Here is a 23,568-nt window from a genome sequence, read left to right on the forward strand (position 1 = left end):
TGATCGGCATCATTTTTCCAACAGCATGTGCTCACTTCATGTCTCTGTGTCACTTTCTGGCAATCATCAAAATCTTTCAAATTTTTTCATTACTATTCTACACCTAATATACACTTAATAGACTACAGTATGGAGTAAACATAACTTTTATATGCACTGAAAACAAAAACAACCCACGTGACTCGCTTTACTGCAGTGGTCTAGAACCAAACCTCTGAGGTACGCCTGTACATAAAAGTCTCTTGACTTTCTACTCCTATTCCTTAGGAAAAAAACTTTGGGTGTGTGTGTGTGTGTATGTATGTACATGTAAAATGTGCTAATACTCTACACTTTATCTTGAATGCTTTTTGCATTCAACTCCACCCCTACTATTGAAGACCTGCAAAACAGGTCTACCACCATCTGGAGGGCAAATGCAGTTCTATACTGCTTATCATTTTGAGAGAACAAAACTCTAAACCAAAAAAGCTCAAAGGGATACATGGTGTAATAACAGAACTAGTCATTAATGACATATTCCATGTTTATATTGGGATGCTTTGTGAAAGATTAGCATTTCCCCCCAAAGGAATAAAGATTTGACAAAATATGAACCCAAAACTATATCTAAAAGGGAGGAAAGCTAGAGATAGATCACAATTTTGGCTTTGAGCAAAACTGAAACATAACCTGTACATTACTGACAGTTTTCATTAGATAGAAATAAACCACATACTCTAGAAGAACACAACAGTTTGTACACTGGGGCATATAAGGGCTTTCTCACAAAGGTCTTAATAAAGCATATATTATATGATGTAATAAAACACATTTTCCAACATCACAGATAATATGAGCTTCACAGAACTCTCAATAATGGCTGATGGCCTAGCATCAAGGTACACTATTAAAACAATTCGAGTCAAAATAATTTAGCCTATGTATCCAGCTCATGAATGAGCTGACTTAAAAGAATTACTCTTAGAATACCTAAGAGTTAGCATGGAATAAACAGGGTTGCAAATGGGTAAAAGTTTTCCTTTACTCTTTAAAAGATATTTTTATTTAAATATATTGCTACCTGGTACAAAATTATTCCTCCATATTAAAAAATATCCCTCACGACAGCCCATACAAACTAAGTAAATAAAAAGAAAATGAAAAGAAAATTTAACACTGAAACTCTGCCTTCCCCTCCCTCAGGTCCCTCATCTCATTCACTCCAATGCTGTTCATCATAGCTAACAAATCCTGTACTTATGGTATAACACTTTTGGAAAGCTATAAACAACTCCAAAGCAAAAGGCTTACAGTTTTTACACCTTCTTTCTCTGTAACTTCATCCCTGAAAATTAGGCCTAAGAGAAAATAAGTAAAATATTATGATGTACAAAGAGATTTTCCCTGCAGTGCTATGTAGAAACTTGGGAAAATGCATATATAATATACAAAGTGTCACGTACAAGATCATAAACACACATAGGTGCTGGGTAAAAGCTGTGGAAAAAAAAAAAAGAAAAAAAAAAAAAAGCTGTGAAAAGCAGTCAAGTTTGGATATGACTTTGGGTCTTTTCCACAATTCTTTAATATTGTTTTTGCCATTTTTCTTCAGTTGAAAGTGATCTGTATATGAGAAAACAGAAGACTAAAAAGCTTAAAATGGTTTCTAGATATAACTGGTAGTTGAGATTATATTACAGCCTGCATTGTCTTGTTAACCTTCTGTATTAAAAAATTAAATAGTATTTTACTGGGTGTTAGAGTGAGCACATATCTTTGAGCCCCACAAGCACACAAAAGGTGGCATTCATCAGACAAAACCAACTTTTGTTAAATCTAGGGTGGCTGCTTAAACGGAGTTTGGTTAAATCTTGATTTCATAAATGTAGATTCTCAGTTTGATTCCACCAATACCTTGCTTGTGACCAAGTCTTTTATCCAATTTCTGCTTCAATCATTTAGTTATGGCTATGATCATGCACACTGTTCCTACTTGCTGTACTGCTAAGGATGGAATGCAAATTGACTCTCTTTTCAGACTATGTCCCTTCACTTAATCTGTATTCGTTATTTCAAGCAGCCTTGCTTTCTGTGACTATAAAAGTTTATTTTGTTTGTTTACACAATAAATACTTGTTTGTGAAAGCCATGCACTGTGCTAGATGCTAGCGAAACAAGGCAGATATAGTCTCTGCCCTCAACGTGCTTACAATACAGTCAGGGATAACAAAAAGCTGTCAATTGCACTATGGCTTAAAAACTGCACTGATAGGGAGGTAACAAGTGCCCTGAAAGCATACAGAAAAGGCACATTCTCCAGACTTGGGGGTGATCAGGGAAACTGAGCCCTGGGTGAAAAGTAAGCAGAGGTGATGGGATGCAGCATCAGGAACATTTTGTTGCCCTTTAGGGCACAGAAGTGCTGTGACATTTGGAGGAATGTTAGTAAAAAGAGTAATGAGAAACGAGGTTGTTGAAGTCAGCAGGGGTCAGGTCATGGTAAGGAATCTGGAGTTGAACCTAAGCAGTAGGAAGCTACTCAAGCATTTATGCAGAAGAATGACATTATCTAGTTTTGCATTTTAGAAAACATCCTTTTGGAGTGTAAAAATGGAACCTTAAGAGGAACAGAAATACTGAAGGCAAGGAAACCAGTAAGACTGCTGCAGTTTCCTGGGTAAGAAATGACTGTAACAGAACTAGGAAAGGGACAAAATGGTGAAGAGTTGTGTGTGTGTGTGTGTGTGTGTGTGTGTGTGTGTGTGTGTGAGAGAGAGAGAGAGAGAGAGAGAGAGAGAGAGAGAGAGAGACAGAGAGAGAGAGAAGGGTAAATGAAAGAACACAAGTGGTCAGAAATGAAGCTTAGGATTTAGGCAACTGGATGGAATTACAGTACAATTCAGTACACTACTGAACAGAAGCATAGGAACAGGCAAACAGACTGAGAGTGGTTGCTTAGGACACAATAATAATGTGTCTTTGAGATGTCCGACAGGTATCTAAACACACTGTTCCAAAGCTCAAGACAGAGGCCTAGAGTGGAAATAAAGATTTGATAAGTCTTCGGTAATGGTAAGGGAGGAAAATAAAGGTAATAGAGAGGAGTGAAGGGAGCCTAGAACATAACTCTCATGAACACCAACAATTAAGGGAAAGTGAGAGGTAAGGGGAGAAATAAACAAACAAAACAAAAACCAGAAGGTGTGAAGCAGTGGAAACCACAGGAAGAGAATTTCTAGAAAGAAGTGCTTAAAAAATGCCCAACCAAGAGATCAGATAGGAAGGGGGACTAAGTAGAGCCTGCTAGAATCAGCGATAAGATGATCAAAGGCAAGGCGAGCCTCAAAGGGGTGTTGGGGCTGAAGCCAATGTAGCAAGCTGAAGAATAATGGCAGGTAAGGAAGAGTAAACAAAATTTTAAGTTTGGCTATTCAGGAAAGAAGACAGGATGGTACTAAGAGAAGATGCCTTTTTTTGAGGGGGGGTGGGGTGGGGGTGGTGGTGGTGGTGGTGTATGTATGTATCATTTTTTAAGGAGGGAGAGAGCTGGCCATATATAAATGTTGAGGGGTAGGGAAAAAGGCAGAGAACAAAGGTTCACAGAGAGCTGAGGTAATCTTGATCTGTGAAGAATGTGGCAGTCATCTATAAAGCACAGGTGTGGGTAGGGTAGCAGGGTTGAGATTTAGAAAAGTGAAGTAGCCACTAGGAAGAAAGAGTGTTGTCTAAGGAAAAGGGGGAACTGCTGGGCAGCACTGATAGCCAAGATGACGTTACAGATTACATCTATGTGATTTTCTCTAGCCAGGATTAGCAGTTTGGATTTAGGCTCAAAAGATTTATCCAGGGAACAGACTTTGCCAGATGGGTACAAGAGAAGGTGAACTATACAAGGGAGCTGAGGATATTGGCAAGAGTGAGTTGGGCCTATATATACTAGACGGGAAGGAAGTCAAGCCAGGAGGGGGCTGATAAGGACTAGGTGATAGTTCACAATGAGGAAGAAGGATAAATGTGGTGGAAATAACAGTATCAGAGAACAAAGAAGCTCCGAAATGTTAAAGGAGAAAGCATTAGGAGAGTTAGGAAGAAAGACAGTGATATTAAAAGAATTATAGGAAGACAGTGCCTAAAGAAATCTGGACTGTATAAAACTGTTAAAAAGTCACAGAAATAAAAGTGAGATGAGAAGTAAAACATTTTATTTCCAACATTTTAGCCACCCACAAAATAGAAGCCTTTCGGCATGCACATGGGCACTCCAAGAAATCACTTGATATCATGGAGGCTTTTGGCACCTGGGATGTGTCCACCCTGTACACCAGCTCGAAATGAAATTGTGTTTGTTTCCCAGGCTATCTTAACACCAGCATTTCCTGTAGTATTTTGTGCCCACCAAAGGTCTCAGTCTGGGTATAAATGCTGACAGATTTTCAAGGGAGTCAGGTGATGCAGTGCCAAAATGGTGATAACCTGTTGTGTTATTCATTTTGAGTGGGTTGGAGCCATAATTTGGGAGAGTGGAGGGGCCTCCCAGAAGGCAGGATTGATGGTGTCCATGGAATATTTTTTGGTTCTGGGTCCAAGAATTTTAAAGAGCCATATGGAAATTCCCTGCTCTGGGATCCAGCATCTCTTGGCCCTGACACTGAGAGATTTCCTCTAGAATCTGTGCAGGCCCACCCCATGTACACCTTATACATAGTGCTGTCCTTGTGAGACAGAGCACACAGAAGGGGAACACTGGTTTTCAGACTTCATAGCAAGCCAAACCTTAAAAATTATAATGAAAGAAAAGAAGGAAGAGAGAAAAAAAAAACTAACAGGTCCAGTCTCATAGCATACATTGCATTCTGTTAATCCAAATATATACCTTTTTTCCCTTCATCTTGACATATTGGAAGAGTGTTGAAGAATCATTTTATAGAATGCTCCATAATTTGCATTTATTCCACATTTGTTCATGATTAGATTGAGTTTCTGGATTTTGCGCATGAATGGCAGAAATGAATAGTGCTGTCAGTGTGTTATTTATTCAATGTTAATTTTTTTTTTTTTTTTTTTTTTTTTTGGGGGGTAAATAGCTTTAATGTGTAACAGTAGGCCAGCTGGGGAGGACAAGGTCCCCAAGGCCCCAGCCTTTCTCCCGTGATGCCCTCGGACCTGTGTGCCAGGGCCAGTCCCACGCCCACCCCAGCCCCAAGGCCCCCAAGTCCTGGAGAAGGGCAGGAAAGGAAGTGGATGGCTGGGGGCTGAGCCCTGAGAGCTCAGGGAGGCAAACACAGGGGCTAGTTGAATTTGGCCTTGGAAAAATCCATCTCCGGATGCTGATCCATGAACTTCTTCAGAATCTCCTGTTTCTTCTGCTCGTCGGAGGTGGGCAGGCCCATGGACTTCTGCCTCTGGTCATACATCATCTTCTCCACCATGCTACGGGTCTCACTGTCCAGGTCTGACAGCTTGGAATTCTCAGGGTTGATCTTCTTGGTATTTATCTCAGGGTCACTGGATACCAAGCGGCTCCACCACTCCATCTTGTTGATCTTCTCCAGATGCACGGTCACCACCTTGCCGTCCTCAATGAGCCACGAGCTCTCCTCCACCTTCACCTCATTGTAGAGATCCCCATCAATAATTGCTGGCTGACCCTTGAGCCCCACACGGAGGTGCCGCCGCTGGATGTCCACCACCACGTCCTTCCCCTTCAGTCGGAAGTTCACACGAAAGGGCAACGCCAGGTCCAGTTCTGACAGAGTCTGGGTCCAGCGGTAGTTGGGCAGGTCTGCCCCATTGCCTAGATTGGGCTTCAGCTTCCCTTTGTCTTTTTCATCTTCCTCCTCCTCGTCCTCCTCAGTTTCCTGCTTCCCTGGTGAGCCGAGGCTGCCGTTCTTGAGCTGGGCCTCATGAGTCTCTGCATTCTTCTTCTGGTCTATCTCCAGCTGCAGCCTCTCTGCCTCCTCATCAGTCAGCTCCTTGATCTGGGGCTCAGGGGTCTCTGCCTTTGCTTCCTTGGCCAGCCGGGCCACCCGCTCTGCCTTCTCCTGCTGCTCTGTCTCCTGCCGGGCCCTCTTCTCCCGCCGGGCCTTCTGTGCCAGCTGGTTATGGTAGTTGAAGGTCTGTGTGATGAGCTTCTCTGCCATCCCCTCTTCTCCTCCAATGAAAAAGTCTGTTTTGCGTCGAAGGAAGCTGAAGAAGGTATTCACAAGCTCCTGCACGCCGCCCTCGTGCTGCTGCGCCATGGCCAACAACATGCCATCGAACCGTTCTTCCTCCTGATCCCCACCCATCGCGCCGGCCTCTATCTGTTCTTCGAGCTCTGCACTCGAGCTCCAAGCGCTCCTTGCTCCTCTGGGTCGCGTCGGGGTAATGGCTCGTGTCCTCTCAATTTTTTTTTTTTTTTTTTACTACTTTTTTGTTTTATTTCATTTTATTTGTAACTCTATTGAAAAATTAAAATCATCACAAAACCAACAAATAAACACCATATTTCAAACCAAATAAATAATTAAGAAAAACAAATAACCAAAATAAATACTCTTCAGCAAAAAAAACACACAAAAAAACAAAAACAAACAAGCCTTTGAAATCATCCATTTTCTTCCATCTTTTCCCCTACTGATGTTATTCTCCTTTGCTCCAGCCTCCCACTACTTATTCTGCTACAACTCTTCCACACCCTCTGTAAATGCTAGCTCCATGGTAAACTGCACTGAACTCTCTCTCAGTCTTCTTGTGGAAACCTGGCTCTCCTGAAGATGCTGCCTCCCCTGAAGCCCTCTGAAGACAAAGCTGCTCCTTTATACCAATTTTGCTATCAGGATCACTTACAAATGACTGTCCTCCACCCTCATGTACCACCACCAGGAGCCCATACCTTTGAAGACATTACCCTTTCACGGTCATATACTGACTCCTGGACATGTTCACTTGTTTTGAAACACAATCAACACCTGGCTCTTAGTCTCTCCAAGTCCTGCTAACATGAATACACACTGTCTATATGGACAACCACTCTCCAAATTCTCCATCCATACTGAGAAGCAAGGAGGTGATATCCAAGAGGTGCATAAAGCCAAAGCAAAGAGTACAGCCTATTATGGTCCTAAAAAAATAAACTGAATTAAATCAAATTAAAAAGGCAGATTGCAGGAATCATGATTGCTATAACCAAATTCTTCCTCCTTGATTATTCAATGCTTGGAAACAACAGTGATTAAGAAACCAATAAGAAGATGACAGAATTTGTTAATTCTTAGTATCTCTGGGCACAGTTCTACAACCACAGTTCTAGTTTATAATTCCAACTTGGTAGGAATGTTTTGTGAAATGTCCCAGTATTTCTGAATAACCAGCCTTCATCAGTTAGGTCCCCATCCCAACTATGCCACCCACTACCACAACCTCATTTCAGATACAGAAATGTCTTCAATGCTCCAGCCAATTTTTTTTTAAGAAGGGGAAAGAAATAAGTTACCATGCCACTTTTGCTCATAATTTTATGTTGTATTAAGAAAAACAAAGTACTTGTCACCAATATTTCAATCTTCCAATTTTATTCATTCACTATGGTTTGAGAAACTAATAATTTACATATCGCTTTCACATTATTAGATTAATCAAAGCAAATTTTGGCAGTGTAATTTTGATCATAAAACCTGTACTTCCGATTTCTGGGTAAGATAGCAGAGTAGGAAGCTACAAGACTCACTCCTTCTCCCAAAACAGCCAGTGGATAGACAGCAGCTGTCTGAAACAACTGTTCTGGGGCTCCAGAGACCAGGGGAGCACTGTACAGCATCCTGGGAAGAACAGGACAAAGAAAATTAGAAACTGTGGTAAGAAAGCGTAACTTGCTGTGCAGCAGCGGCCAGTGGGCATCCCCCATCCTTGAGGAAAGCTACCTTGGGTCCAGTCCCTGGCTAGCTGCTGCAGATGGAAAAGGATGTGGAAGCTCTCCTCCCCAAGAACAGGGGTAAAGTGGGAGTAAGGTCAAGACTGATCACAGCTTTTGGTTGGTGAATTTGGACTGCTGGGTCCCAACTCTGAAAGGCAGTTTTAGCCCACTGTGGCCTTGTTTCACCCTGCCCCCAACAGGGGTGGAGCTGAAGGAAGTTTAAAGACACACTACCTACTCAGGGCTGTGGGGAACAATTTGCCGAAGAGCGCCATCTGCTGGGAAGGCCAGCAAAGCACAGACTCTGGGAGGTGACAAAAAGGCTTTCTGGCATCTTTTCTGACCTTCTCCCCAGGGCCCTTCAGAACTGGCATGCACCCCTTTGTGGGTCCTGGACCCTGTTTTGGCTAGGAAATACTGACTTGGGAAAGTCCTCTCCGGGTTGACCTTCCTCCCAGAATTTGTCCTTCACGCAAAAGTGCAAGAGGCAACAAAAGGGAAGTTAAAACAAAAACAAAAACTCTAGTGGGGAGTGGGGGTGGGGGGACCAGAACAGACCAAAATCAAGAATCCCAGAAAAAGAACAGAGGAAAGGAAGATTCCTCCTGGGGTTGAAAATAACTGCACAAACAGAGCAATCTTAAAAACTGTACCAAATACCCAAAGCAAGAATGATACGTAGAAGAACTAAATAAAACTAATCAGTTAAACATGGGCAATTCTAAAGGTCTAGAATAAGGTGAACCAGGCGTAAAAGAAGAGCCATAACACAGTCAATCAACAAAACCCTAAACGAGGGAGAGAAACTGACCTTCCAAGTAAACTCGTCAAGACAATCAGATACCTAGACATCAGCAAAAAATTACAAGCCCCACATGGCCCAGTCAAAGGAAAAAATGAAAACTTCAGAGGAGACAAAGAACTTCCAACAGCTAATCAAAGACATTCAAACAAATCTCCTATATCAATTCAAGATGATGAAGGAAAATATGGCTAAATAGATAAAGGATCTTAAGAAGACACCGGGTGAGCATAAAGAATTTGAAAGTATAAGAAGAAACGTAGCAGAAATATAACAAAGTATACACAACAGAAGCGTAACAGTCAAAGGAACAAATTAACAAGTCGGAGGAGACACATATTTGAACAACTAATCAAAGATGTTCAAACAGATCTCCTACATGTATTCAAGGGGATGAAGGAAAATATGGCTAAAGAGATAAGGATATTAAGAAGATACACCCCCCCTTACAACGAGGGGCTTGCAGAAGGAAGCCTAAATGCTTGGGGAAATGTAGGTATTACCCCATTCTCTTGAAAAATCTCAACAAGGAAGGTTCATGGTGACACCATAGAAACACAGGACAACACACACAAGAGGAAAAGGTAACCCAGTGCTGACAGTGGCACCAACTTTGAGTCAGGCTTGGATTCAAGCAGGACAACAATACCGACACCTGTAGTTGAAGATCAAATTCTGTACAACATAAAACAAGAGTATAAATGCATGCAGTAGAGAAGACATTTAGAAACTGGTTTCCAACAGACAGATCCATGTTGTGCTTCTGATGCACAGCTGTGCATCATGCTTTACTCCTCAATGGACCAGCTTCACCAGGGACTGCATCTGCAACATCCTCTCTATTAAAAAAAGAACAGCCCTTATTCACTCAAAGGCAAGTTGGGATGAACGTTTGTTGAAAGAACATGAAGAGAAAGTTCAAGAAGAGTATGAAGAAATATTGAACACAAAACTTGCAGAACAGTATGATGCATTTGTGACGTTTACGCATGATCAAAGAATGTGACAATATGGAGAACAGCCTGCTAGTTATGTTTCATGAACCACGTTTTCTATATTTGTGGCCTGCCTTGTTCCTTGACAAGTTGTTATGAGAAGTCCCAATTAAGACATGCAGCAATGCCAATAACGCCCTGTGAATACAGGTTATTTCAAGCTTTCATCAATGGCAACCACTCTTGGGCAGCATCTGGTTTTGGAAATTCCCCTGATGTCAGTACCACCTTAATGTGGACTGCTGCTACCTGTATTAATACTAGCGACCTCATGTGCTATATCATTACAATTTGGCTTCTTTTATTAATGATATGTTTTGAATAGGATCAAACTGGTATTCTAGAACATGCCCTTCACTGGTTGTGTAAACAAAACTGTAGAATGACACTTCAGGCTGGAGTTAGATTTTAATTGTGCACTACAACCAAGCCGTAACCAGTTATTAATAATTTGAATTTAATCCAAGGACAATATTAAGCAAATAGCCTACAGTGCTTTCTGTGAAATAGGAGGAGGGCATTTCAGCATATCTGGACTTCTTGGGGTTTCAGAATGGGTTTACATGATTTTTTTTTGTAGTTTTTATTTATTCTATCAGTCTTTTTAACAAATATTATTGCTGCATTTCTTCCCCCAGTGTTTTCATTCTTTTATTGCCCTTGTAGTACTGAAATTTAGTTGGAAGATTAAACATTAAAAAAAAAAAAAAAAAGGCAATGACAACATGAGTGACGAGTGCTCACTTTGGCAGCACGTATACTAAAATTGGAACAATTAGCATTGGTCCCTGCATAAGGATGACATGCAAATTCATGAAGTGTTCCATGTTTTTCCCATTTTCAAAATGGAAAGGTAAAAGTATAAAACTCCTAGAGGAAAACATGGGAGTAAATCTTTACGACCTTGGGTTAGGCAATGGTTTCTTAGATACAGCATGAGCAACACACATGACAAAATAAAAAACAGATAAGTTGGACTTCATCAAAACTTAGAACTCTTGTGATTCAAAGAGTGAAAAACAACCCACAAAATGCAAGAAAATATTTGCAAATCATATTTCTGATAAAGCCCTTTTATACATAAAGAACACTTACAACTCAACAGTAAAAAGACAATTCAATTTAAAAAATGGGCAAAGATTTAACGAGACATTTATCCAAAGAAAATGTACAAATGGCCAAAATGCACATGAAAAGATACACATCATTAGTCATCAGGGAAATGCAAATCAAAACTACAATGAGCAGGAAATACATTCTTCTCAAGTGCTCACAAATCAGTCTCCAGGATAGATCACATGTTGGGTCACAAAACAAGTCCCGATAAATTTAAAAAGACTGAAATTAAACAAAGCACTTTCTCTGACCATGATGAAATAAAGCTGGAAATGAATAAAAAGAAGAGGACTGGAAAATTCACAAATACATGGAGGTTAAATAACACATTTTGAAACAATCAGTGGGTCAAAGAAGAAATTACAAGAGAAATCAGTAAATATCTCAAGATGAATGAAAACAAGAACACAACATATCAAAACTTATGGGCTGCAGGAAAGGCAGTGCTTAGAGGGAAATTTATAGCCCTTAACGCCTACATTAAAAAAAAAAAAAAAAAAAAAAAGATAAAACCAATTACCTAACTGCACACCTGGAGGAACTAGAAAAAGAACTGAAGTCATTGCAAAGCAAGCAGAACAAAAGAAATAACAAAGATTAGAACAGAAATAAATGAAATTGAGGATTAAAAAAAGCAATAGAGAGCATTAACAAAACCAAATACTCCTTCTTTGAGAAGATAAATAAAATTGATAAACCTTTAGCTAGACGGACAAAAGAAAAAAAGGAAAATGATGAAAATAAATAAAATCAGAAATGAGACTACTGATCCCACAGAAATAAAAGGATCACTGAGAGGATACTATAAATAACTGTTTGCCAAATTAGACAACTTAAATGAAATGGACAAATTCCTAGAAACACACGAACAACCTACACTGACTTTAGAAGAAAGAGAAGACCTCAACAGACCAACTAAAAGTAAAGAGATTGAATCAGTCATCAAAAACAAACCTCCCAACAAAGAAAAGCCCAAGACCAGATGCTTCACAGGTGAATTCTACCAATCATTCCAAGAATTAATAACAACCCTGCTCACACTCTTCCAAAAAATTGAAGAGGAGGGAAGACTACCTCATTCAATGACAACAACATCACCCTAATACCAAAGCCAGAAAAAGATACTACAAGAAAATTACAGACCAATTTCTCTAAGGATTATAGATGTATAGATACCAAAATCTCAACAAAATACTTGCATATCGAATCCAACCGCACATTAAAAGAATTTCACTCCATGATAAAGCAGGTTTTATCCTATGCAAGGGCAATTCAACAGAAGAAAATCAGTTAATGTAATACATCACATTAACAAAGCAAAGGGGAACAACCACACAATCATCTCGAGTGACGCAGAAAACTTATTTGACAAAATCCAGCAATCTTTCTTGATAAAAACACTTCAGAATATAAGAATAGAAGGAAAGTTCCTCAACAGGATAAAAAGTGTATATTAAAAACCCACAGCTAACATCGTACTCAATGGTGAAAGACTGACAGCTTTCCCTCTAAGATCTGGAACAAGACAAAGATGCCCACTGTCACCACTGCTATTCAACCTTGTGCTAGAAGTTCTAGCTAGGGCAGCTGGGCAAGAAAAAGAAATAAAAGGCATTCAAATTGGAAAGGAAGAAGTAAAACTTTTCACTATTTGCAGATGACATGATCTTATATATAGAAAGTCCTCAAAAATTGACAACAAAGCTACTAGAGCTAATGAGTCTGCCAAGTGGCAAGATACAAGATCAACACACAAAAATCAGAAGCGTTTCTATACACTAGTAACGAGGAAACTGAGGAGGAAATCAACTTAAAAAATCCATTTATAATAGCAACTAAAAGAATCAAATATCTAGGAATAAATTTAACCAAGGATGTAAAGGACCTATACACAAAAAACTACAAAACACTGCTAAAAGAAATCAAAGAAGACCTAAATAAGTGGAAGGACATTCCGTGTTCATGGACTGGAATTCTAAATATCGTTAAGACGCTAATTCTACCCAAACTGATTTACAGATTCAATTCAATCCCAACCAAAATTCCAACAACCTATGTTGTAGAAATGGAAAAGCCAGTTATCAAATTTACTTGGTATGGTAAGGGGCCTCCAATAGCCAAAAACATAATGAAGAAGAAGAGCAAAGTTGTGGGACTCACACCTCCTGACTTTAAAGCATATTAGAAACCTACAGTGGTCAAAACAGCATGGTACTGGCATAAGGACAGATACATTGACCAGCAGAATCAAATTGAGAGTTCAGAAATAGTCTCACATGTATGGTCAACTGATATTTGACAAGGTGGCCAAGTCCACTCAACTTGGACAGAACGGCCTCTTCAACAAATGGTGCTGTGAGAACAGGATGCCCGAATTCCAAAAAATGAATGAGGACCCCATCTCACACCTTATACAAAAATTAACTCAAAATGGATCAAAGACCTAAGCATTAGAGCCAGGACCATAAAACTGCTAGAAGAAAATGGAAGGAAGCATCTTCAAGATCTTATGATAGGAGATGCTTTCTTAGACCTTACACCTAAAGCACAAGTAATTAAAGAAGAAATAGATATTTTGGATCGCCTTAAAATTGAATACTTTCGTGCTTCAAAGGACTTTGCCAAGAAAGTGAAAAGGCAGCCTACTTAATGGGAGAAAACATTTGGAAACCACATATCCAATAAGGGTTTACTACCTAGACTATATAAAATCCTACCATTCAACAATAAAAAGAAAGCCCAATTTAAAAATGGGCAAAAGACTTGAATAGATATTCTTCCAAAGAGAAAATACAAATGGCTAAAAAGTACATGAAAAGACGCTCAACATCACTAGTTATTAGGAAAATGCAAATCAAAACCACAAGGAGATATCATTTCACACCTACTAGAATGGTCCCTATTTAAAAAACAAAACAAAACAAAAATACAGAAAACTACCAGTGATGGAGACAATGTGGAGAAACAGGAGCACTCATTCACTGCTGGTGGGAATGTAAAATGCTGTAGTCACTGTGGAAGACAATTTGGCGGTTCCTCAGGAAGCTAAGTATAGAATTGCCATATGATCCAGTAATCCCACTACTAGGTATATACCCAGAAGAATTGAAAGCAGGGATGCAAACAGACATTATCCACACTTGCCAAAAGATGGAAGCAACCCAAGGGTCCATCAACTGATGAATGGATAAACAAAATGTGGTATATAGAAATGACGGAATATTATGCAGCTGTAAGAAGGAATGAAGTCCTAATGCAAGCGACAAAATGGATGAACATTGAGGACACAATGTTGAGTGAAAAAAGCCAGGCACAAAAGGACAAATATAGTATGATCTCACTAATATGAACTAATTATAATAAGAAAACTCACTGAGTTATAATCTAGGACATAGGTTACCAGGAGTTAGAATAAGGTCGAGAATGGGGAGCTGATGCTTAACTCCTAGAGAATTTTTAATTAACTTGATTGTAAACATTTGGAAATGGTTAGAGGTGATGGTAGCACATTATTGTGAGTGTAATTAACAGTGGTGAATTATGCATGTAAATGTGGTTGAAAGGGGGAGTGTAAGGTCATGTATGTCACTAGAAAGAAAGCTAGAGGATAAAACATGGGACTGTATAACACAGTGATCCCTGTAGTGGGTGATGACTGTGTTTATAGTACAAATACAAGAATGTTTTTTCATGAACTGGAACAACCGTGTGTCACTATTATACCTAATATAAACTATGGACTATAGTTAACAGTAATATTTTAATAGTCTGTCATCAATTGTAACAAAGGTTCTACACCAAGGCTAAATGTCAATAATAAGAGATATAAGTGGTATGGGGTTTTACTTTTTGGAGTAAAAAAAATGTTCTAAAATTGACTGTGGTGATGAATGCACAACTTTGTGATTATACTGGGACTCACTCCTTGTACTTTGGGTGCATTATATGGTGCATGAATATATCTCAACAGAACTGCCTTAAAAAGTTGTACTCCAACCCTGCTGACATTTAATATTATTACAGAACCAGTATGATGTTCTAAAATTAATCACTTAATATCAGGTTCTGCTCCTGTAGCCACTATCTTCATTACTTAGTCAAAAAATCAGTGCAAGTAAGGGAAATGAGGTACATACTAGGGGACTAAATTCAAATTTCCTAGTCCAATGGAATGAGTTTTGCTGTACTTCCTATTAGAGCTATCAGATAAGATGTACAACATAGGAAACAAGTCAGCTGGGACCCATACCACATTTTTGAGATGATATGCTCTATAAGAGAACACCACAGGCATTCTCAAACAGAGAAGATGCATCCCCTCTTTTGTCTATTTCTGAACATTTCTCTGAATGTAACCCTCTTTGGCATGCCACACATTTGTTTGGGAGCTCCTGCGCAAAACTCCATGTTTTGGGGCCTTTCGGCTACCTCCTACCCATCAAGTGACTTTACAGGAGTCTGATAACAGAGTGGTACCTAAAGCATACACAACAGTGAGTCAAAGATGCTATGAGACTCTCTCAAATACTTCCAGTCTTCTCTAGTTCTAAGACAAGAATAAGCCTTGTAGAGAACATACAAATATCACAATTACTATATATTAAAACTGAAAATAAAGCAGAGGATTTATATTTAGATATTGTGGCATCTGGCTGTCTCTGTGCAGGTCTTTGCCTGTGTAGTTCTCTGCAAAGATAACTTCTTTCATTCTATGAGAAAATTTAAAATTTTTGTCCTCCCACTAGAGACCTTTTCAACACACTGGTAAGTCAGAAACAGGGTAAGATAAGGTAAGAAAAACAAACATAGACAAAGTAGTGACTAAATTATCATTGCAAACATTTTCTTTTTGTCTTCAAAAGAAATCAGGTAGCTACTGTTAAACTGCAAATCCACTAAGACCTAGTCCCTGAGTTTATCTGTAGCACCTGAAAGAAAATTATTACATACCGATGACACAAGCATGCTAAGTATGATATATATAGATATATCTCAAGTCACTAGTCATTTAGTTTTAAAAACCAAGCCAAAACGTGGAATATGACTCCTGGGGAGGAATGTAGACCTGGCATCGTGGGATGGAGAACATCTTCTTGAACAAAAGGGGGATGTGAAAGGAAAGGAAATAAACTTCAGTGGCAGAGACATTCCAAAAGGAGCCGAGAGGTCACTCTGGTGGGCACTCTTACACACAATTTAGACAACCCATTTTAGGTTCTAATGAATTGGGGTAGCTGGTGGTAGATACCTGAAACTATCAAACTACAACCCAGAACCCATGAATCTTGAAGACAATTGTATAAAAATGTAGCTTATGAGGGGTGACAATGGGACTGGGAAAGCCATAACGACCACACTCCCCTTTGTCTAGTTCATGGATGGATGAGTAGAAAAATAGGGGAAGGAAACAAACAAACAAACAAACAAACAAAGGCACCCAGTGTTCTTTTTTACTTTAATTGCTCTTTTTCACTTTAATTATTATTCTTGTTATTTTTGTGTGTGTGGTAATGAAGTGTCAGGGACTGATTTTGGTGATGAATGTACAACTATGTAATGGTACTGTGAACAATCGAATGTACGATTTGTTTTGTATGACAGCGTGGTATGTGAATATATCTCAATAAAATGAATATTTAAAAACAAAAACAAACAAAAAAAAACCAAGCCAATTATTACTCTGAGTTTAGTGCTTTCAACAAGAATGTTTAAAAAAAAAACAAAAAAAAACTTATATCTAAAATCTCAAATAGGTAAACAAGAGGAACTTGGCCAAACTTTATCTCCTTCCAAAGACCCATACATTGACTTTAAAGTGCTAATATTAGAAACCTTGCCATTCTGGTGGGATAATTTAAAAGAGGGAGTGGGTAAGGGGGGAGAGAGGGGGAGGAAAAAAAACCAAAAACAAAAACCTAGGTACACAGAAACTCAAGATTTGTTTTGCTGCACTACTACTACGTTGGCATTATACACAAACCAAGATTACCTTCCCTATTTTAAGAATGGGGAAAACATTCTGCCCCAGAGATGGAAGGGAATCTGGTGCTGCCCTGATGTTTGAGGGGGGGGGAGGTGAAAAGATGGTCTCCCCAATGTGTGGATACGTTGTAGAACTCATCCCAGCCTGTGGAGAGGAAAGGGCTGCCAAAAAGACCCTTAGGAAGGGTTAGACTCCTGTTCTCTCAAGCCCCAAGGATGCAATGTCGTTCCGTAAATGACTCTCAGACTTTGAAATCTAACGGAGTTTGTCCTGCAGGTTTTAGGAACTGTTTTGGTCCCATGAATCCTGTTTTCCTTTCTGATTCTCCTTACGGCAATGGGAATGTTTATCCTATGAATGTCCCTCCTTTGTATCTTGGAAGCACATAACTTGTTCTAAGTTCACAGATCCACAGCTAAAGGAGAATTATGCCTTAGGACTGACCAAGCCTATAACTGATTTTGATGGGATCTTATTGTTACTGAAATGATTTAAGTTTCTGTAATATTATTGTGGGATGAATGTATCTTGCATATGGAAAGATAATGTCATTTTGGGGTCCAGGGGGTGGAATGTGCCAGTTTGAATGTATTATGTCTCCCCAAACGCCATTATCCCTGATGTAATCTTGCATGGGCAGATGTATCAGTGTTGATTAGATTGTAATTTTTTGAGTGTTTCCATGGAGATGTGCCCCACCCAACTGTGGGTGATGACTCTGATTGGATAATTTCCATGGAGGTGTTACCCCACCCATTCAGGGTGGGTCTAAATTAAATCACTGGAGCCACATAAATGAGCTTACAAACAGAAGGAACTCAGTGTAGCTGAGAGTGACATTTTGTAAGAGAGGAGCTACAGCCAAGAGGGACACTTTGAAGAATGTACAGAAGCTGAAAGAGTAGCTGCAGATGAGAGACGTTTGAAGACGGCCGTTGAAAGCAGACTCTTGCTCCAGAGAAGCTAAGAGAGGACAAACATCCCAAGAGCAATTGAGAATGACATTTTTGCAGAGAAGCTGAAGCCTATGGAGGAACGTCCTGGAAGAAAGCCATTTTGAAACCAGAACCATGGAGCAGACGCCAGCCATGTGCCTTCCCAGCTAACAGAGGTTTTCCGGACACCATTGGCCATTCTCCAGTGAAGGTACCCTTTTGCTGATGGACACTTGATGGCCTTAACACTGTAACTTTGTAACCAAATAAACTCCCTTTTATAAAAGCTAATCCATTTCTGGTGTTTTGCATCCCAGCAGCATTAGCAAACTAGAACATATTCATAGGTTACCTTCCTGACAAGAAGGCTGACAGAAAAAATGAAATATGTTTAGAATTTATAATTACCCAAAAAAAAAGTTCTAAATAGTTTGCCACAATTATAAGCCATCCACACCAAGACTATTTCAGAGTTCTGCTCTCTCAGTTCCATCTACATTCATGTTTACAGTGAACTATTACAAGCAATTAAAAATTGAATCATTTCAGCCAAGAATTACCCAGGATTATTACTGAAAACCATTTCCCAGACCCATCTCAGATCTACTTACAGAGGCTTCAAGGAGAAACACAGGGACCGAATTTTTAAAAGCACCTTGCTGACTTCTTTGCCCAGGCAAAGTTTAGGAAATACTGTAGCAAAAACAACTCATTTCAGGAGAGGAGAGTAAATTAGAAATCTACTGATTTGTCCATTAATCACTTCTTTACTCAGTATACTTCAGCATAATATTAACATTATATTGATTAGCATTCTGAGTGCCTACAGTGTGCTGTATTCTGTACTAAACACATCATATTCATTACTTCACTTAATGGTAGCAATAACCTTTTGAAATAGATACTAGTTGTATCTCAGTTTTGTAGATGAGGGAAAACTGAGGCTTTATTTACATAACTTACCAGAGGACTCAGTTTGTAAGTGGCTGCAGGTTTAAAATCAGGCTCTTACCTCGGCAGGTGAACTTACTGCCCTCCTCCCTACATGGGACCCAACTCCCAGGAGTGTAAATCTCCCTGGCAATGCAGGATATGACTCCCAGGGATGAATCTAGACCCAGCATTGTGGGATTGAATGTATCTTCTTGACCAAAAGGGGGATGCAAAATGAGACGAAATACTTTCAGTGGCTGAGAGATTTCAAGTGGAGTCAAGAAGTCACTCTGGTGGACGTTCTTACGCACTATATAGATAACACCTCTTAGGTTTTAATGTATTGGAATAGCTAGAAGTAAACACCTGAAACTATCAAACTCCAACCCAGTAGTCTGGACTCCTGAAGACGACTGTATAATAATGTAGCTTGCAAGGGGTGACAGTGTGATTGTGAATGCCTTGTGGATCACACTCCCTTTGTCTAGTGTGTGGATGGATGGGTAGAAAAGTGGGGACAAAAACTAAATGACAAATAGGGTGGGATGGGGGTGGTGGTTTGGGTGTTCTTTTTTTACTTTTATTTTTTATTCTTATTCTGATTCTTTCTGATGTAAGGAAAATGTTCAGAAATAGATTGTGGTGATGAATGCATAACTATATGATTGTAAGAGTTGACTGTATACCATGGATGACTGTATAGTATGTGAATATATTTCAATAAAACAGAATTTAAAAAAAAAAAAAAAATCAGGCTCTGAAACTTTTGGCAGCAGGCTGCCACCTACTTCACTGTCCCAGCGAGAAAAAATAAGCACATGGCTAGCGCTGAAGTGGGAAATTTAGGTCTTTTGTTGACCAGTGGCTGTCCTTACTTCAACTTAGTTTTTTAATCTGCTTGTGATTCAACTCTTTTGCCTTAGTAAAAACTAAAAATAGTAAAAACTGTTTTGGATACAAGAACATTATCCAATTGCTTGGAAAAAGAGGTAAGCTACTTCTATCACCAATGATTGCTTATGTAATTCTAAATAGAATGGGTTGCATACCTGGTTTGAGATTTGCTATTGATTAAATTGAACCTCTGAAAAGTTGGTCCTGTGACTGGGATTTTATTTTGTTGGAGAGGGTAGAGGGAAGATCCAGATTAATTATTAGAACATTCATCTTACACTCAAACCACAATAATGACCACCTAACTCATACTAACAGTCCAAGACTCAAAACTATAAACTGGTAATTTAGTATTAATTCTATTAACATTTTATTGTGACACTGCACATATATTCATACACATATGACAGGTTCCCACTATGACAATTACATCAAAACTAGAATACATTGCATTTTATTTATTATTCACATACCTGAATTGTCATACTTGGGAAATAAATGACTTTGAATGAGCCAATATATGGCTACATAAGAAAATGCCATAGGGATCTGTTAAACTCTGACGATAATCAGATCCTATGATATACAAAACTTATACATAACTTATGACCCAGTATGCACATGTGCTCTCTCTATACATCATATCCTAGGGAAATGATCACACACCTACCAAAAGACACAAGTTGTCAACAGCATCATCATATGCAATAACACTCGAAATGTCCAAGGGAATGAGTAAGGAAATTGTGATATAATCATAAAGTAGAATAGTAAATAACAGTGAAAAATAATGAACTAAGCCACACATACCAACAAGAATGAAACTCACAAAACGTTGAACTAAAAAAGCAAGTTGCAAATGATTACCTTCAATGTGATATCAATTAGTTTTAAAATGTGCCTATTTACAGATAACAAATGCAGCAAATGCAGCAAAAATATATAGAAACTGGAATACCAAACATCAAGTACAAATTCAGGACAGTTTTGGGATAAGGAGGGAAAAATCAAAAGGAAAAGTTGAAGCCACAGGTGTTTTCCTCCTCACATATTTTTGCCATGTTTTATTTCTTAAGGAGACTACTGGTAGGTAATGAGTATTATATTCTTTTTATCTTTGTGTAAATGAAATTTTAAAAAGACAATAAAAATAGAATTAAGTCCACATGCTATTTATGTTTTACATAATCATGTTAACAATTACTTGAATCTTAACGTGGGAATGCTATCTTCAGTCCTGGTGACTTTTGTGATACTTTAAGACCCACCTACAAGCCTAGAACTGTTCGGCTGAATCACATGAAGCTGCTGTGTTTTTGTAGCAATCAAATATTAACAATTCCATATGGTTCCATCTAACATTAAAAAGTCTCTAAATGAAGAGCCAAAATTGACAATTGCTCAGTTTTTTTCTCAAGAATTTTCTATATTTGATGGCCAAGACCAGGGGAACAAGTTCAGAAAAAGAATTTTTAACTTTCTGTAATTGGAAATCCAATCTTTAGTTCCCTGAAGTGTAGGACTATCATCTTCCCAGATATCTTGGGGACCCTAACCCTCTAAATATGCCTTGCCCAGTTTGGCTTCACTTCCTCTCCAGCCTGACCTCACTAGGGCCAGCTGCTGCCACAGGCCATACTTACATGGCTGTATTTTCTACCTGCTATTTCAAATGACCTAATAGTTGTCTGAAGATGTGTTCTATAACTGAAATGTTCTGAGAAAAAATGACTTAATGCCATGCATATTACATACATAACCACAAGGAAGGGTTCAATTTCCTGCAAGCATTCTCTGTTGTTTGTTATCAGGAAAGGTATTGCTTTCTTTCTTAATAGTTCACAACTCAAAACAGGAACAGGATGGTGCCCACGTGGGCCTAGTAAGCCTTGTATATGGTGTCCAAGAAATGAAATCTGATCCTTAAGTCTTGATTCTCAAGGAGCAATGGGTAGTGAATGGTTTCTTAGAAAACCAATGGAATTTGTGGCATTTTCCTTGGGAATAGATTTAAATCCAAACACAAATGTGGTGGCACTCCTGAATAAATGGTGGAAGAGAAAAAAGGACTAAGGGAACAGGGAAATAAAACTGAAGTAGAATGGATCACTTAATTGCTCACGGATAAAAAATAAGGATTAAACCATCCAGTGTACAGAACAAATTTAAAGTAAATGACACATAAATTATCAAAAACACGTGTTACACAAAATGTGGTCAAATTGCTCTCCTTTGATATAAAGCATTACTGTTTAATTATTTTCAGAATGCTAATACCTACTAATAACTTCTTGTTGGCCAAAGTACATAATTATACATATAAAAACTGAAGTCCAAGGTAAACAGGTAGTGAGCTGGAAAGTCAGAACAAAATACAGGCCCTGTTTCAAAATTAGTCACAATAAATCTATCAGAAGCTCAAGAAATAAAGAGATTTTTATTTAGTTCCAACCAAAGGTTATGAAAGGATGGATTAAGGCACAATGATCTGTGGAGTTTTGTCTCCTTTTTAAAATTTCCTAATCAATTTCAATAAAATAAGTTCTAAACATTTCATCCATTATTATTTTAGTAATATTAAAAACTATTAGATAGGTTTAAGCTACTAGACTAGCTCATAAAAGCCAATATAATTTGTAAGAAAACAAGAAAACTATAGTCTTTCACTAACACTAATATAAGAAAATATACTCTACAAAAGCAGTCTGTCTCTCAGTCCCGTCCCCTCCTTTCTTAAACTTAAGCACTAGTACCTTTTAAAAAGGTTTAAGTTAGAAAGATGTTGAAAGAACAGGCTTTGGGGAAAATATTGAAGGAGACTTGGAGGCGTTGTGAAGGGTTTTCAAAGGTAATAGCAATGGGTTTTTAGTGAATAAATATCACTTTCAAGAATAAACAAAGAGCCAAGATAAATAATGAAAACAAGACAGGGAGAGATTTCTTTCTGTGATAAACTGAAAGAAAAAAACTTACAGAAAAGGGGGTTAGAAAAGACAAAAATGACAACTACAGCAAAGGAACTGAAAGGGACAGGCCACACTGAAAGGCAGAAGAAACAGTTGCAGCACAATGAACAGTCCCACATATAATATTTAAATAGCTCCCTTTCAAGATGTAAGGTCATTATCCAGAGTTAAGTGAGGGAAACCACTGGGGGAAATGGGGGGTTGGGGGGTGGCAGAAAGTATGTAATCATCTGGGCTGTTTTTTCATATGCTGGGCATTTCTAACCCAAGAAATATGTCTACTGAAATCTACCTATGGCTTAATGTAAATATGTATGTCTTATGTATTCTTATCCTTTGATTCTTATTAGGAAAGAAGAATGACATGCTACCCAAATCTCCCTTCCAGTTATGAACGGCATCCTGCATAGGAACAATCATTTAATGCCAGATGTATCTGGTACTGCTTGTTCTTCTCAGGGGAGTCCACCACAAGGAAACAGCTGCCAGGACACATGCATGTTACACCAGTAGAGAAGGGAGGGGAGGGGAGGGAGACCAACCTGCCTCCGCATTCAGCTCCTCTAGAAGCCCGCTGGTCCTCCAGGTAGCTCCTGTGTCCTGGCCTCCTACAGAAATACTGCGCTCTTGAACTACTGCAGCCGCCAATAAATTGTCCACATTTACCACTTCTGGGTCAGAGTTGGTGTCAGACATATCATAATGAGCTACAACTGGAGGTCCATCTAGGGAGGAAAGAAAATGTATACTTGTATCTAACTTGTGGGGTGAAAAATTTCTGAAGCTAAATAAGAGCCCTATAAATATCAGTTGCCTTTACCTTATCATTCTATCTGATCAGAAAAGTTGTACTTTATACATCTAAAGCTTTGTACACGATGTGAAAGTGGAAAAGATAATCCAAACTTAAAAAGATCAGAGACTAATTTTGGAAAGAGGAAAGGCAGTGTTATTGTGAAGAACAGAAGACACGACCATACTAAACAATGTTACAATGAATTTTCGACATACTCCTAAAGAGCAGAAGATTAAGAAAAAGGGGAACTCTCCAGAAAGAGAGTGAAAACA

General features: G+C 38.8%; 2 protein-coding genes and 1 pseudogene across 3 annotated transcripts in view; 1 reads left to right on the forward strand and 2 right to left on the reverse strand.

Moving 5' to 3' along the window:
* Positions 1–23,568, reverse strand: part of C16H18orf25 (chromosome 16 C18orf25 homolog) — a 123,072-nt gene that overhangs the window by 16,770 nt on the left and 82,734 nt on the right. The window contains exon 3 of one of the 2 annotated variants that reach the window (XM_037805705.1): positions 23,043–23,225. The exons of the other annotated variant lie outside the window; for it this stretch is intronic. Coding sequence (XP_037661633.1) covers positions 23,043–23,225 — 183 coding nt within the window. The remainder of the gene's footprint in view (positions 1–23,042; positions 23,226–23,568) is intronic. 2 annotated transcript variants of the gene reach the window in all.
* LOC119511202 (nuclear migration protein nudC-like) lies at positions 5,062–6,331 on the reverse strand. The gene has a single exon (XM_037805707.1). It carries the CDS (start codon positions 6,267–6,269, stop codon positions 5,271–5,273), a length of 999 nt encoding a protein of 332 aa, XP_037661635.1. The 5' UTR covers positions 6,270–6,331; the 3' UTR covers positions 5,062–5,270.
* LOC119511937 lies at positions 10,410–10,506 on the forward strand (annotated as a pseudogene).

Source organism: Choloepus didactylus, chromosome 16, assembly GCF_015220235.1.
Source record: "Choloepus didactylus isolate mChoDid1 chromosome 16, mChoDid1.pri, whole genome shotgun sequence".
Lineage (NCBI taxonomy): Eukaryota > Metazoa > Chordata > Mammalia > Pilosa > Megalonychidae > Choloepus > Choloepus didactylus.

What these genes read in the sequence shown, in the direction of transcription:
- LOC119511202 (XM_037805707.1), bottom strand. Translation starts at nt 6,269, where the DNA reads ATGGGTGGGGATCAGGAGGAAGAACGGTTCGATGGCATGTTGTTGGCC.